This window comes from Arachis duranensis, chromosome 6 (assembly GCF_000817695.3).
Source record: "Arachis duranensis cultivar V14167 chromosome 6, aradu.V14167.gnm2.J7QH, whole genome shotgun sequence".
Taxonomy (NCBI): Eukaryota; Viridiplantae; Streptophyta; class Magnoliopsida; order Fabales; family Fabaceae; genus Arachis; species Arachis duranensis.
The window spans coordinates 111,032,333-111,047,908 of NC_029777.3; the positions used below are offsets into that span (position 1 = coordinate 111,032,333).

General features: G+C 32.4%; 1 protein-coding gene across 1 annotated transcript; it reads right to left on the reverse strand.

The window, feature by feature from the left end:
• Nucleotides 1-10,353: 10,353 nt before the first annotated feature.
• On the reverse strand, nt 10,354-15,259 carry LOC107495997 (probable jasmonic acid carboxyl methyltransferase 2). Its single transcript, XM_016117201.3, has 4 exons — nt 15,032-15,259; nt 13,792-14,235; nt 11,032-11,298; nt 10,354-10,757 (listed from the first exon to the last, which is right to left on the reverse strand). Exons 1-4 carry the CDS (start codon nt 15,194-15,196, stop codon nt 10,395-10,397), a joined length of 1,239 nt encoding a protein of 412 aa, XP_015972687.1. The 5' UTR covers nt 15,197-15,259; the 3' UTR covers nt 10,354-10,394.
• Between the last annotated feature and the right edge of the window lie 317 nt (nt 15,260-15,576).

Genomic DNA, 15,576 nt, shown 5'->3' on the forward strand with positions numbered 1-15,576 from the left:
GAGACATTTTCTTCTTGTCTCGTAACTGATTAGGAGATATTTTTCATTTTTGTCTCCTACACAACAGAAGCAGAATTGGAGTAGAAGAGAAAGAGAGAATCACACCTAGAAGTATCATGGTTCAGTTGCCAAGTGTAATGCAGCCTACATCTAGTCTCCATCACAACTGTGACAAAATTTCACTATAATCATCATATTACATACACCAATTCTTCCCTAGGAACTACCCATTCCTATCTGGGACAAATCCAGATTCTATCCCCAAAGCTGAACTTGACTTGGACACCTACCAAGCTTTCAACTGCAAAAGTACTAATCCAATTTGTAAGGGAATCCCACAGGATCATGAAACACAACATACAGATGTATAAAGGAACTCTTAGATATCTATGGCTTTTTCTTTAATTTTGCTCTCTCTGCCTTTTTTCTCTCACTGGTTTTTTCTTACAAATCTCACTCTATTTGCCTTTTACCATAAGACTCAGACAGACAAAACTAAAGAAAAGAATACAAAATAAAACCCATTGAAGGAGAAAAACTCAGGAAGCTTAGGTAGCTATGCGAATTCTGTGCTTTCTCTCCTTGTCTGAACCCTTGGCCGTTCACCCTTATTATAGAAGGGAAAGCTTCCAAGGTTAAAACCGGTTCAACCAAGCCATCAACATCTTCTCCAACAAACAGCCAGTTTGAACAGAGAGAAGAAAGAGGGAAAATCGAAAGCAAAACCAACATGCATGTACCTCTTTCTCATCCCTTCTCATCAAACTTCATCAATATGAGCATTTCATCTTGACTTTGGCCCCAAGAATGAATTATGGCCCTTTATGAATCTTTGATCTTTGACAGCTCCTTCCTCTCCATATTTGCTTCTTCCTCCACGTAGCTCCAGTAGCTACCTTCTGTCTTGGATGAACAAAAATAGAAACGAGCTTTACCACTGATATCTTCTTCTTTGACCGAGTCCGGTTGCTTCTATTCTAGGCATGAAGATCTTGAGACTTCTTCTTGAAATCTTGCCTTCAATGACAAAGATCTTAGCCACATTATGCTTCGGATCTTCCTTGTTCAGAAACCATCATCAACCTAGCCTTTTTTTTCTTCATAACTTCACTGTTTTTCTCTGATAACTTGCTCTTGCTATCTTCTTCTCCGACAATGAAATGACTGAAACAAAGAGAGAGAAGAGGGAGAAGAAAGAAAGAAACTTTCGAAGGAAGCAATAAATGAAATTAAAAAAAATTAATTTCCACTTCCATTCTCCTATGTATAAAGTAACGTGTGGAGCATTTAATGCAATTAAATCAATTTAAATTTTCTCTTTCAGTTACCAATGCATGAGTTTAATTTAATTAAAATTTGAATTCCATATACCATGGAAGTAGGTAACCGAATGGTGCATCAACAAATTGGACCCCTTTTGTTTTGTGATCAACGTATGACATCCTTTGGCCACTTTCTTCATCATTTTGTTTTATCAAAATGGGCCTGAGGTTTGGGCTTATCTCCAATACAAGCTTCAACAACTTGAGTGATCTACAAAGTAAATTATTTCACTTATCAAATTGGGCTTATATTTCTTTTTGGTCCAATAATCAAAATCTGCACACTAAACAAAATTCATCAACCAAACAATTTGAAATAAAAAATTAACAATTTTTTTCTATTTAACATTTTTTAATAATGTTTGAACATTATAAAAATTTCAAGTTTTCCAAACTCATCAATCTCCCCCTTAATGACAAATATTATTAAAGATTGAATTGAAAATGAATAGGATTAGAAAACTCCCTTGAAGATTTTGGCCGAATCCTCCCCTTTCAATTTATCACATTGCTCCCCCTTTATGTGTGCTTATGTCCAATGGAAGCAGTACCTATAACTTCTTTGAACAATTCCAAAAAAAAATTTATATATTCAACCCATGGAACCTTAAGAAATTGAGCCATAAAAAGGCTTGTATTTGAGCAATTTTTATAAACAAAGTCAAGGCTCAACTTGTAAACTTTCTAATAACATGCTGCTCATAGAAATTGTACTCAAAATATAAAACAGAGCAGGACATAGTACATTGAGAGTACATTTCAAGCAAATGATCTAACGCTTAAAGTATAGAAAAAATTCTGCCAACAAAGCAACATATCAAGCAAAAAATATATATAGCAAGCAGTAAAACACAATATTCTTCCACCAAAACAGGATATCAAAAATGACATGAAACAATAATCAAAAGAGAGCCCCAAAACAGAGCAAGAATTGGCAGTCCCAATTCGATTTTCAATTCAGCCTCTTTTTAATTTTCCTCCCCTTATTGTCATTAAGAAGGAACCTGCAAAACAGATAAAACAGCAAGACAATGCATAATATTGATATTAAAACATAAACAGAGTATCAAAGTTATTGAGTACAGTCATCCAAAACAGTTCAAGAGAAATTAAGTTCAAAAAACCAACCAAAGAAAATTGTCCAAGTTCATAAGCAGCAGTGAGCAAATCTTTAAGCATAAGAAAGATTGATGTCAGAATCAAGATGATCGTCTTCTTTTTTAGAATGAGCCATGTCCTTTTCCAAGCTCTTAATCAGCAGATTAACCCTTTCATGGCATTTGGTCCAGGCCTTTTCATTTTCATAGGGTTGCTTTCGAGCCTCTTTGTATGACCTGACCATCATACTAGACATGTTGGAGAACTCATTCAGAACATCCTTGACAATTTTAGAAATTCGAGTAGATTCAAAAGGAAGACTTTCACTTTCACTATCAGAAAATATTGATGCCATTGAACTCTTGTCCTTTTTACCTTTAACAGAATCACGAACCCCTCATCCTTTAATTGTGAAAACCCTATTCTCAACAGGCTCATTGCTCAAATAAACATTAAAGTACTCAAAGATGCATGTTAGAAACATTTCATATGACAGATTTGCCTTCTTATCGCTGTGGACACAGTCCCACATATGTCTCACCATAAGATATGCAAATAAAATGGATGCAGAATTGAGAATAGCAAAAAGCACAAGAGTGTTACAAACCATAACTCTTTGGTAAGAACCACTTTGAGGCATCAAAATATGATTAATGATACGATGAAGCAAGGCTCGCACAGGTTCGAGAGCCTTGTGGGTCAGAGTTGTACCATCAAGAGCAGAGAAATTTTCACAAACCCGAGTCAAGGCTACTTGAAGGAAAACCCCAACATGGTTGTCCCATTTACCAGACATGTAAGCCTTAGCTCCTTCATCTTGGTACTCTAAGGCAGCACTTACAATATCTCTATTTAGAATGAGGTGAACCTTTTTAATATATGAATGTAATGCACCATCATGAAACATCATATTTACATAAAATTCTCGAACCAAGTTCGGATAAATTGGTTTTTGAATTTTGAAAAGTGGAGCCCATTTGAGATCATCAAAAAATGCAGTGAAATCAATTCCTTTTTCACAAAAATTTTCTAGATTTACCATAAAAGAAGCACAAAGGTGACGATTCACCAAAACTTGAGAGTGAAATTCAAAAGTAGCGCAAGATATGAAACGGGCAAGATCAAAGTGGGAGTGGCTTTTACCATATTTGTTTTTGAAATCCAATGAGTCCAAGTTTGAGGGTTCTCTGGTGTCACGAAGAACTGGCCTTGTTGAATGCTGAGACCGACTAGAGGGATAAGGGGGTGGAACGCCGAAGTGGTGGTGATGGTTGTGGAGAAGGAAGTGGTGATTCTTCTTCTTCTTCAGGGATTTGATTCTTTTCCTTAGTGTTCCTCTTAGATGAAGCATCTTCCTGCCTTGATGTCGCCCTTGCATGGGTTCCCTTACGTGCCATGGAATCTGTTGAGTGAGAAGAGAGTGAAGGTGATGAGTGGGAGTGAATGTGAATGTCTGTGTCTGATGGAGGGTCCTTGGAAGATGGAGGATTTTTGACAATGGGGATTCTGCTACTTCTACGAGTGGCTAGCTTCTTTCTCATGATGAAGGAAGTGAATTAGAGAGGGAGAAGCTGAAGAGAGGCTGAAGAGGGTGGAAGGTGGAGAGAGGTTATGCCACAATAAATGCTTAGTGGTGAGAATTTCATTTAAAGCCCCAACAATTAATGAAAAACGGTTTTAATAAGGAAAAAATCAAAATCAAAATGGTAACTGAGAAGTCTTTTCATTGAAACGTGGGAGAGAATAAGGAAAAAAGATTTGATTTGACATAAACTCCCCTTTTTGAAGATATGATGTGAAAACCTTCCTACAAATTATTAAAAAATAATTTATTGAAAACATGATGCCAGAAAAATAAAATTGGGCCAGTATCATGGAATGGGCTTAAAGGAGGTTAATTGGGCTTGAGTTCAAGGCACCAAAGTTCAATCTCTCCATTGTCTTGTTCATCACCCAGATTTGTCTCCCTGCTGCTTACGAGACAAAAACAAACAGAAGCATGGAAATCACTTTTTTTCAACAAAACTCAACTCCATCTTCCCCAAACTGTTTCTTAATGAACAAAACCTATCTTTACACAGAGGTTTAGTGAAAATTTCAGCAAGTTGCTCTTCGGATTTCACAATTGGATATTAATAGTACGTTTTTACACATGTTCTATAATAAAATGATATCTTACTTCAATGTGCTTAGTTCTAGAGTGCAGCATATGATTTTTAGATATGTGTGCTGCACTCATATTATCACAAAACAGAGGTATACTATTGATTTTCACTTTGTAATTCTCTAATTGAGTTTTTAGTCATAAAAGTTGAGAACAATAAGCTGCCGCAGAGATATATTCGGCTTCAGCAGTGGATAAAGCGACTGTGGCTTGTTTCTTGCTCGACCACATGTTGAGTGAGCTTCCAAGGAAACAACACATTCCGAAAGTGCTTCTTCTATCCACTCGGTCACCCGCATAATCTGCATCACAAAAATCTACTGCACAAAATTTATTAGATTTTGGATACTACAAGCCAAGATCACATGTGCCCTTAATGTATCTAATGATTCTTTTAACAGCCGAAAAATGGGATTCTTTTGGGTGAGATTGAAACCTAGAGCACACACCAACACTTTGAACAATATCCGGCCTAGAGGATGTAAGATACATGAGGGATCCTATCATTCCTCTATACTTTGTTTCATCCACAACTTTTTCATTTTCATCCTTGTCAAGCTTTGTGTTTGGATGCATAGGAGTTTCCATTGGTTTGGAATTTTTAAGGCCAAATTTCATGATTAACTCTTTTGCATATTTACCTTGGTGAATAAAAATACCACTAGGAGTTTGTTTAATTTGAAGACTAAGAAAGAAGGTTAATTCACGTATTAAACTCATTTCAAACTCACTAATCATAAGTTTTCTAAACTCTTCACACAAGGTTTCATTGGCCGAACCAAACACAATGTCATCCACATAAACTTGAACAAGCAAGATATCATCATTAGATTCTTTTATAAACAAAGTATTATCGGTGGTACCCTTTAGAAATTTATTTTCCAACAAGAAGACATTAAATCTTTCATACCAAGCTCTTGGAGCTTGCCTAAGGCCATAACGAGTCTTAGAGAGTTTAAAAACATGATTTGAAAACTCTTTGCTTTCAAAACCAGAGGGTTGAGCCATAAATACTTCTCTATCTATAAAACCATTAAGAAAAACACATTTGACATCCATTTGAAATATTTTAAAGCCCTTGTGGGCAGCATAGGCAAGAAGCAACCTAATTACTTCCATTCTTGCTACTGGAGCAAATGACTCATCAAAATCGATACCTTCCTCTTGATCATAACCTTGGGCCACTAATCTAGCCTTGTTACGAACAACACTACCATCCTCACCCAATTTATTTTTAAAAATCCATTTTGTACCAGTTACCTTTTGACCATTTGGATTTGGAACAAGAGTCCAAATCTCATTCTTCTCAAATTGTGCTAGCTCTTCCTCCATAGATTTAACCCATGAGGGATCTTCAAGAGCTTACTTCTCATTGTGAGGTTCCAATTGGGACAAGCAGGCAACATTGCTTGGTTCCACGTGTTTCTTGCTTTAAGATCTAGTGGTTATGCCTTGGGAAGGATCACCAATAATGAATTCATGAGGGTAACCCTTCAAAAACTTCCATTCTTGTGGCCTTTGAGGAAAGGTTCTGCTTTGCTGAGTTTCAGTAGATAATTCTGTTCTGGATTCTCTGACTTGTTTAGGAGACAAAACAGAAATGTCTCTTTCATTCTGACGAGATATTTTTGGACAGACATATTCAACAGCTGGGACGGACTTGAAATTTTTTTGACTGACTTCTTGGTTCTCATCAGTTTCACAACCTGCATCATCATCTGCTCTATGTGATCAGCCATGAGACAGGTTTGAAACTTGGTTTCAAATTCTTCATCTTCATCAGGGTCATTTTCCAAGTCTTTCCAAGATGCCATGAGACCTTTCTTCTTTCCTCTTTTCTGATTGTCCTCCTTCTTCAGCTTAGGACAATCAGACTTGAAGTGTCCAGCTTCTTTACAGTTGTAACAGATCACTTTACTGAGATCCCTTTTGGCTTCCTTGAGCTGCCTCCTTTGTTTCGTTCCTTCATCTTCACCATTTTCCTGAATTTTTTAGCAAACAAAATAAATTTATTTTCAGATGAGTTATCACTGGATTCATCATCCAGAGGTTCAGTAATAGATTTGAGAGCAATTCCTTTCTTTTTTGTATCTTTTTTCAAATATGTATTTTCAAAGGAAAGTAAATTTCCTCTCAAATAATCGTAAGTCATAGAATCGATGTTACTACTCTCAGCTATCACTATTGCTTTAGTTTCCTACTCTTTAGTGAGACATCTCAATATTCTCCTCACAAGCACAGATTCAGAATATGTGATCCTCATAGCATCGAAGTCAGTGACGATAATGTTGAATCTTTCAAATAGTTCATTTATCATTTCTCCTTCCTTCATTGAGAACATTTCATATTCTCTATTCAACATGTTTATTCTGGACCTCTTGACTTGAGTTGTGCCTTCATGAGTGATTTGAAGCTTGTCCCAAATTTTCTTTGCTATTATGCATCTTGACACCCGTCGGTATTCCTCGAAGCTGACCGCAAAATTGAGCAAGTTGACTGCTTTGGCGTTGAGCTCTACTTTCTTTCTGTCTTCCTCATTCCAATAAGCTTCACCTTTGAGTGTAACCACACCATCAGCTCCTGTAGTGGTTGGAAATTGTGGACCTTTCAAGATTATCTTTCAAAGTCTGTAATCTACTGATTGAATAAATATCTTCATTCTTTCTTTCCAGTAACTATAGTTCTTTCTATTAAAGAATGGGGTCTGTTGCTTGATTGCCCTTCTGTCAGAGTGTATACTACCAGATTTAAGCCACTGTTAGCCGCCATCAGGATCTTTTTTCTAAGTTGCAAAGCTTGATCTCTGAGACCAAGCTCTGATACCAATTGATGGTAATTAGTGGCTAAGAAAAGGGGGGGTTGAATCTTAGCCCCTCTTTTCTGAGTATCAATTGCTGCTTTTTCAAAGAAACTTTAGGAGATATTTCTATTTTTGTCTCATAACTAGTTAAGAGACATTTTCTTTTAGTTTCGTAACTGGTTAGGAGATATTTTTTATTTTTGTCTCCTACGTAACAGAAATAGAATTGGAGTAGAAGAGAAAGAGAGAATCACACCCAAAAGTATCCTGGTTCAACTGCTAAGTGCAATGCAGCCTACATCCAGTCTCCATCACAACTGTGACGAAATTTCACTATAATCATCAGATTACATACACCAATTCTTCCCTAGAAACTACCCATTCCTATCCGGGACAAATCTGGATTCTATCCCCAAATCTGAACTTGACTTGGACACCTACCAAGCTTTCAACTGTAAAGTGCTAACCCAACTTGCAAGGGAATCTCCCACAGGATTATGAAACACAACATACAGATGTACAAAAGAACTCTTAGACATCTATGGCTTTTTCTTTAATTTTGCTCTCTCTGCATTTTTTCTCTCACTGATTTTTTCTTACAAATCTCACTCTATTTATCTTTTACCATGAGACTCAGACAAACAAAACTAAAGAAAAGAATACAAAATAAAACCCATTTAAGGAGAAGAACTCAGGAAGCTTGGGTAGCTATGAGAACTCTGTGCTTTCTCTTCTTGTCTGAACCCTTGGCCGTTCACCCTTATTATAGAAGGGGAAGCTTCCAAAGTTGAAACCGTTTCAACCAAGCCACCAACATATTCTCCAACAAACAGCCGGTTCGGATAGAGAGAAGAGAGAGGGAAAATTGAAAGCAAAACCAACATGCATGTACCTCTCTCTCATCCCTTCTCATCAAGCTTCATCAATCTGAGCATTTCATCTTGACTTTGGCCCTAAGAATGAATTTTGGCCCTTGATGAATCTTTGATCTTTGACAGCTCATTCCTTTCCATATTTGTTTCTTTTTTCATGTAGCTCCAGTAGCTACCTTCTGTCTTGAATGAACAAAAATAGAAACGAGCTTTACCACTGAGATCTTCTTCTTTGACCGAGGCTGATTACTTCTATTCTAGGCATGAAGATCTTGAAGCTTTTTCTTGAAATCTTGCCTTCAATGGTAAAGATCTTAGTCACACCATGCTTCGGATCTTCCTTGTTCAGAAACCATCATCAACCTAGCCTTTTTCTTCTTCATAACTTCACTATTTTTCTCTGATAACTTGCCCTTGCTATCTTATTCTCGGACAATGAAATGATCAAAACAAAGAGAGAGAAAAAAGAGAAGAAAAAAATAAACTTTTGAAGGAAGCAATGAATGGAATTAAAATAAATTAATTTCCACTTTCATTCTCCTATGCATAAAGTAACGTGTAGAGCATTTAATATAATTAAATCAATTTGAATTTTTTCTTTCAGTTATCAATGCATGAGTTTAATTTAATTAAAATTTGAATTCTATATACTATGGAATTAGGTAACCGAATGGTGCAACAACAAATTGGATCCCTTTTGTTTTGTGATCAACGTATGGCATCCTTGAGCCACTTTCTTCATCATTTTGTTTATCAAAATGGGTCTGAAATTTGGGCTTATCTCCAATACAAGTTTCAGCAACTTGAGTGATCTGCAAAGCAAATTATCTCACCTATCAAGTTGGGCTTATATTTTTCTTTGGTCCAATAATCAAAATCTGCACACTAAACAAAATCCATCAACCAAACAATTTGAAATAAAAAATTAACAATTTTTTTTAATTAACATTTTTTAATAATATTTGATCATCATAAAAATTTCAAGTTTTTCAAACTCATCAATATTAACTCAAATATAAACTAAATATAAAAATATTGTTTATTTAATATTTCTCTCTTCTATTAAGTAGCTAGATAGCAACTATAATTGTGTGTTTTTCATGTAGAAAAAGATGATTCTTGATGCAGAATATGCGTGTATCTGTATAAGTGAAAATAACACTAATAATAACTCGTGCTATATATAATTTTTCTTGTTTTTCTCGTGCTATAATGTTAATAAGCACCTGAGAGATGCGTGTACAGTTTAATTGTTGTAGCATCTATGGCGGTCAAGGAAGTTTTGATGGTCGAGACGTCCATTTTCGATTTATATATCTCATAAAAAATGTTTAAGTTTTCTAAATTCAGTCACATCTTTTTTTAAATACTTGTCATATTCAATGGCCATAAATTAAAATGGAATAGCAACATGCAAAATACAGGAATGTGGATGAAAATTGAAGTATTTGCCCCATTAGCTAGGACAAGGTTTTCTTCTATATGGTTATAAATTGCTAATTAGGTTATTAGCCAGGTCCCCACACTATTCTATATCCTAGCCTAATTGTAGATTTTTATTTAAGTTCGCTTATTTTTTTCTGGTTATAATTAAAAGTTTTTTGTTAGGTGGAACGGCAGTAGGTCCTGATTAAACGGTCCTTAACTAAATGACTAATTATTAATATATTGCAACAATTTACTTACATATGATGTTTTAAAAATTTAAAAGAATTATACACTTTCATTTATTTATATTCATTTAAATTATAATATTTTTATTTCCAATTTTTTTGTGTGATTAATTCATCCTTCGCAAAATTTGAAATAAAATAATTGTATGTAGTTATTAATGGATTAAATTGATCGTCGCTATCATCTTAAAAAATTTTGTTTTTCGAAACCGAGTTAAAAAAAGATATGATAAAATATTTTGTCGCTAACTTTGATTACTATTTAGTGACAGATATAAAATATTGTCACTAACTATTAGCAACGTCGCTTTTATCATCGATTATTCGTCAAAAATTCTATCACTAATAATAATATTTATTGCTAATTTACGTAAATTCGTTAAAAAAATCGTCACTAATAAAAAAATTCTAATAAAAAGCTAGAATTAGATTTGTAAGAGTGTATTATATATGTGCTGTTATGTCTTACCATCCTTTCTTGACAAGTGAAAGGACCAAATTGATGTATTTGGTCCTATTATTAGACAAATGATGCTCCACAAGCTCACTATACCTAAGAAAAAGTTCATCCATTATGTGACTCCCAAAATGGGATTCAAGCATGGATTCAACCACTGCCCTAATGGTCCTTGATACTCTCTCTCCACATGATAGCACTTTAAAAGAGTCACTATGGAATTCAACTCCACCATCCCAATCAATTTCATAGGCTTCACAGCTTTCTAATATGAATGATCCTTCCTTTTGAAGCACCCATTTTATTTCCTCCATGCATGGAGCATAGTATGGAGCATCAAATGAGTCCACCTTTTCCTCTTCAACTAGACCCTGTCAACATATGTATTATCACGTCCGTAAAAATAATTAATTTTTATATCTTTTTATTACTTAAAAAATCATCTAAACACATAAATTTGATTGAATGGCGATGTAAAACTCTTTACAATGTGAATGTGAGTATATTAATTAAAATTAATTTTGTTTTAAATTTACCACTAAAATTTTTTTTCTTTAAATATGACAACCATATATATAGTTGTGCAAATTGCAAACTAAACAGTATGAATGCATGTTGTTGAAGGTACTAAAAACGTGTATGTACCTCAGAAACCATGGCCATGAGGACTTGTGCCAAGAGTTCCCATTGATAACAAGCATGGGGTTCAGCTGGGTCCAATGAGTTTCTACCAAGGAAGGACAACACCATGCACCCACCAGCTACCATCTCTTGAGATCTTATTTCCATGAAATTTAAGAAATCCTTCTTGAATTGCATGGAATAAGCATTTAAAACACTTTGTGGACTGCTCTTTGATATGTATAACTTCCCCTTGTTCAAAGCCCTGCCTTCTAATATGTCACCAGGAACCTGCATCAATTAATTATTACACCTTCATCATTAATATAATAACAATAATTAATTAATTATTTTGTCTACTTGTCATATCTTCAATAACACAAAAAAAAAAAGTTAAAGCTAATATTTATTTAGGTGGTAATTCAAGTGCAGTAATTTTATGTGAAGTTAATAGTTAAGAATCGTTAGATAACAATTTAATTAAATCTATCAACTTCACATGAAGTTAATTTAAGTGCACTTGAATTTTCACCGTATATTTATTGTAATAAGGTACATTAATATATAGTTATCCAATGATCACTACTGCTTTTCTTTTAATGAAAAATTTAGACAATATTTTTAAATGAATAAAAAATCCAATACTCCCCCTCATTTCCTTTATATGTCTGGTTAAGCTGATTCTATAATTCGGTATAAAAGTCTTTTCATTGACTTATTATGTATTAGAAAAATAGTCCAGAAATGAAAATGCCCCCTCATCTTTCTAGGTTTAATTTGTCTTCGTATATATAAATTTGTGTCCTTGTACGTTATAACAAAATGGGACCTAATTTTTGCAGGCCAATTATGGTGATTTTCAAATTTTTTGGTGCTCACTGCTGTTTGGGACCAAATCACATTCTATATGTATTACGTACTGTGGTGTTTTATTAAAGAAAATTTTCTATCAAGATGCTAGAAAAAATTGCTACTATTGTTTATTACTTAAATGAAGAAGAACCAGAAATGTATGTAACTTGTTTTATTTAACATTTATTAATTATTACGACAATTAATAAATGCTAAATAACGCAAGTTTTGACTGTTTTTTTGTTTACCTAATATTATTATTAGTTAATATTAATGATAATTAATATAATAGGAGTATAAATGATTTTTTATTTTTTATTATTTTTATTTTTTATTTATTAAAAATTATCAAAATGAGAAAAATCAATTTTTTTTCTCTCAACTTTTATTATTTCTCTTTTTTTTTTATTTGTCAAACTATTAACGTTACAACTTAAATAATATGGGATATAAGATTTTTTTCTTATAGAAGATTTTTTTTTATTTTATTATTTTGATTGGGACTATCTAAATTATTACTGTGTTATCCTTAACAACATTATTTAAGTTGAGACTAATTAATATATTATTCATACTACTCAATGACACAAAATAAAAATAATGATAATGATGACGAAGATCAGGATAATGATAATGATACAATTTGATATATCATTGTCTAGTAATATTTCTGCGAATATTATTGTTCCTCACAAATTCCCCATTAATTGAATCACTAGAAATGATGCAATAATAATGTCAAAGACACATGCACTAAACTTTTATATAAAACGCACGTTAAAGTGGGTATTGAATAAAATAAAGTAACATTGCTCACTCATTTAACTAAAATGGAGAATGTTTAGATGTCTTATGAGCAAGAAGTGAATAATATATATAGTTAAAAAGAAATCTCCCTCTAATAATAATATTTAAGAAAATTAGTATCCAATTGATATATATCAAAGGATTTAGTAATTAGTTAGTTATTAATTAAATAAAGAATAATAAAGAGACTGTCCTTTTCTAAATATTTAGAATCGTGAATAATAATGTTATGTATATATTAAAATACACATTATTAAATATATAATTATTTACCTAATAATATAGGTTTTGAAGAAAGATATTTCATGAAATAAATATAACAATATCTTTAGATATGGATAGTTAATAACGGAATAAGGTATTCCAATCCACATGTTTATAATAAATTATATCACATTTGATTCATGATTCAAATAATAATATAAGGACATACTGCGGCAGTTTGATAGCCACACATTCATTGTGCAGAAAACCCACAAGATAAGGCCCCATAAAAAAAGAAGTAATCAAAATATGCTATAATTTTCTTTTTTTTTAGTATTTTTAGTTGAATTTGATTTTTCATATATGGTTAATGTATGTATTAACACATTGATAAAAGTAACTGAGTTTTAAATTTAGTTTAAAAATTCATCTAAATGAATGAATTTAATTGGATGACCTCATAAAATTCTTATGAAAAGAGTAAATCATATTTTTTTTTCGTATAATTTTAAAAATATTTTTAAATAAAATTTTTTTAATTTTATCCTAAAATTTTTTGAATTGTATCAAATATATCTTTAACTGCAAATTTTTTAAAAAATTTAAGATTAATTCAACAACAATTTTACAAGAACAACCTTCAAAACACAATCAAATCAGACATAGTTGTCATGTATTATTATTTGATTGGTCCTAAACTTTCTGAAAAATTTAGCTGTCAGGATATATTTGATGTAAATAAAAAATTTTAGGGACAAAATTGAAACAAAATAAAACTTAGGAATATTTTTAAAAATTTTGACAAACTTCAAGGACAAACAATATATTTTATCATAAAGAAAATATATCAGACAAAACATATATAATTTGCAAGTTATAAATTAAAAGAAAAAATAAATAAAAATATATATATTTGCATACCTGAGAAAGCCAATGGAGACTTGAAGAAGAGTGCACAAAGTGAATGCTATTGCTTGGGAAAAGCCTTCCATAGAAAGAGCCAGGAACACCACAAACAAAACAATTGGACCCATTATTGTTATTATTTTTGTTGTTATGATTATTATTAGTATTATTTTGTTGCTTCATCTTCTTATAGAAAGATGGCAATGATGCAAATATGGTGTTGAAGTCATTGCCAAAGAGATCATTCAAATGAACCATCAATTCAGGTGCAGGTCGATCCAACAAGCGTGACGTGGCATAAATAGCATCAGTTATTTCCGAAATTACCCTTAAGGCATTGGGTCCAGAGGAGCAACCCAAGTCAGCAATGGCCATACTCACTGGCCAATTATTTGATGAACATAATGCTTGCACTATGCGTTTCTTTGTTGCTTCTTTTCCCACTGAGATAATATTGTCCTACACAAAATTTAATTTCAAGTAATTAATAACATTTAATTTCTCACTACACGACTTGCACATCAATTGTATGTAATATAATATCTTTAATTTGTTTGAGACCAAATACAAATAATTAAGGAATTTGATTTGTGTGTAATGTCATTGTACTATATATCATTATTACGAAAATGATATATACCTAAAGTAAACAAACAATAGATTACATAGGAGAGAATTAACGATATACTTAGAGTAAATTTAATGGAGTGTTTTTTAAGTTTTAAATTTGATATATACATGAAGTAAAACGGTTTTAAAATTTATTTTGTATTGAAAATAATTGATGAAACAAGATCAATTTCACTTTATAGAAGCGGTTTTATTTTGATAAAAAATTAACTAAATGTTATTGTCTTATATAAAATTTAAAATTAATATCAAATTACTATTTATAACATTTAATTTCATAAATACTGATATAATATCCTGTCAAATTTAAAATAAAATTGAATAACATATCCTGTTTCCAAATTATACAAACAATGATGGCAATAAATACATGTGACATGTATATATGTATGTGTATCATACATAGGGGACAACATTATGAGAAATAAGGTAGGAGGGGAAAATGAAAGAAAAAGAAAACTAATAACCAACGATGAGAAAAGTACGTCAACGAGTTATAATTCAAATAGTGGTATAGTCTCTTTGTACTCATTTAAAAATCGTGGATTCGAATTTTTTTATTTTTAGTTAAAAAAAAGTAAAAAATCAATTATCGGTCCAATCATGAAAGTTAAAGGTAATTAACCTGAACATCTGAGTTCATGGCATAGCTAGTTTCACCCACTCCTTTGTTCATGTGAAAAACTTCTTCCATCGTTTGCATCTTTTCTCCTTCTTCTTTGGATTTGGGGCATGCACTTGTTGAAGAAGACCTACCAAACAGAAATTCTGACGTTGTTGATTGACTCATGGCTGGTAAAGCTATTTGGTTGTGGAAATATTATAATAACAAATTTTAATACATATATTAAGTGCAATTCAAAATATTCATGAAGAGATTGTGTAGGGAGAATGGCTTTATATAGTGATGATAAATCATCACAAATCAAATAGGCACGAGCATAAAATTAGCTAATAAGAGCAACCACACATTAATACCGTACGCAAGATTCTATATAACAGGTTTATTTGACTTATATATGGTTCTCATTCTTAAGTAACTGTAACATATATCTTTGGCTCAACTACCAGTGTAAATTTCTAATTTTTAAGTTTCTATCTTTTTTTTTTCTATTGTGTTAGTCTACCTATACTATTTTTCTTTTGTTTGAATCCGATTTTAAAAATTAT

Coding starts and splice junctions, on each gene's coding strand:
- LOC107495997 (XM_016117201.3), bottom strand. CDS start 15,196: ATGAGTCAATCAACAACGTCAGAATTTCTGTTTGGTAGGTCTTCTTCA. Junction 11,299..13,791: donor GTCTCCATTGGCTTTCTCAG/GTATGCAAATAT, acceptor TAATTGATGCAG/GTTCCTGGTGACATATTAGA. Junction 10,758..11,031: donor TCATGGCCATGGTTTCTGAG/GTACATACACGT, acceptor ATATGTTGACAG/GGTCTAGTTGAAGAGGAAAA.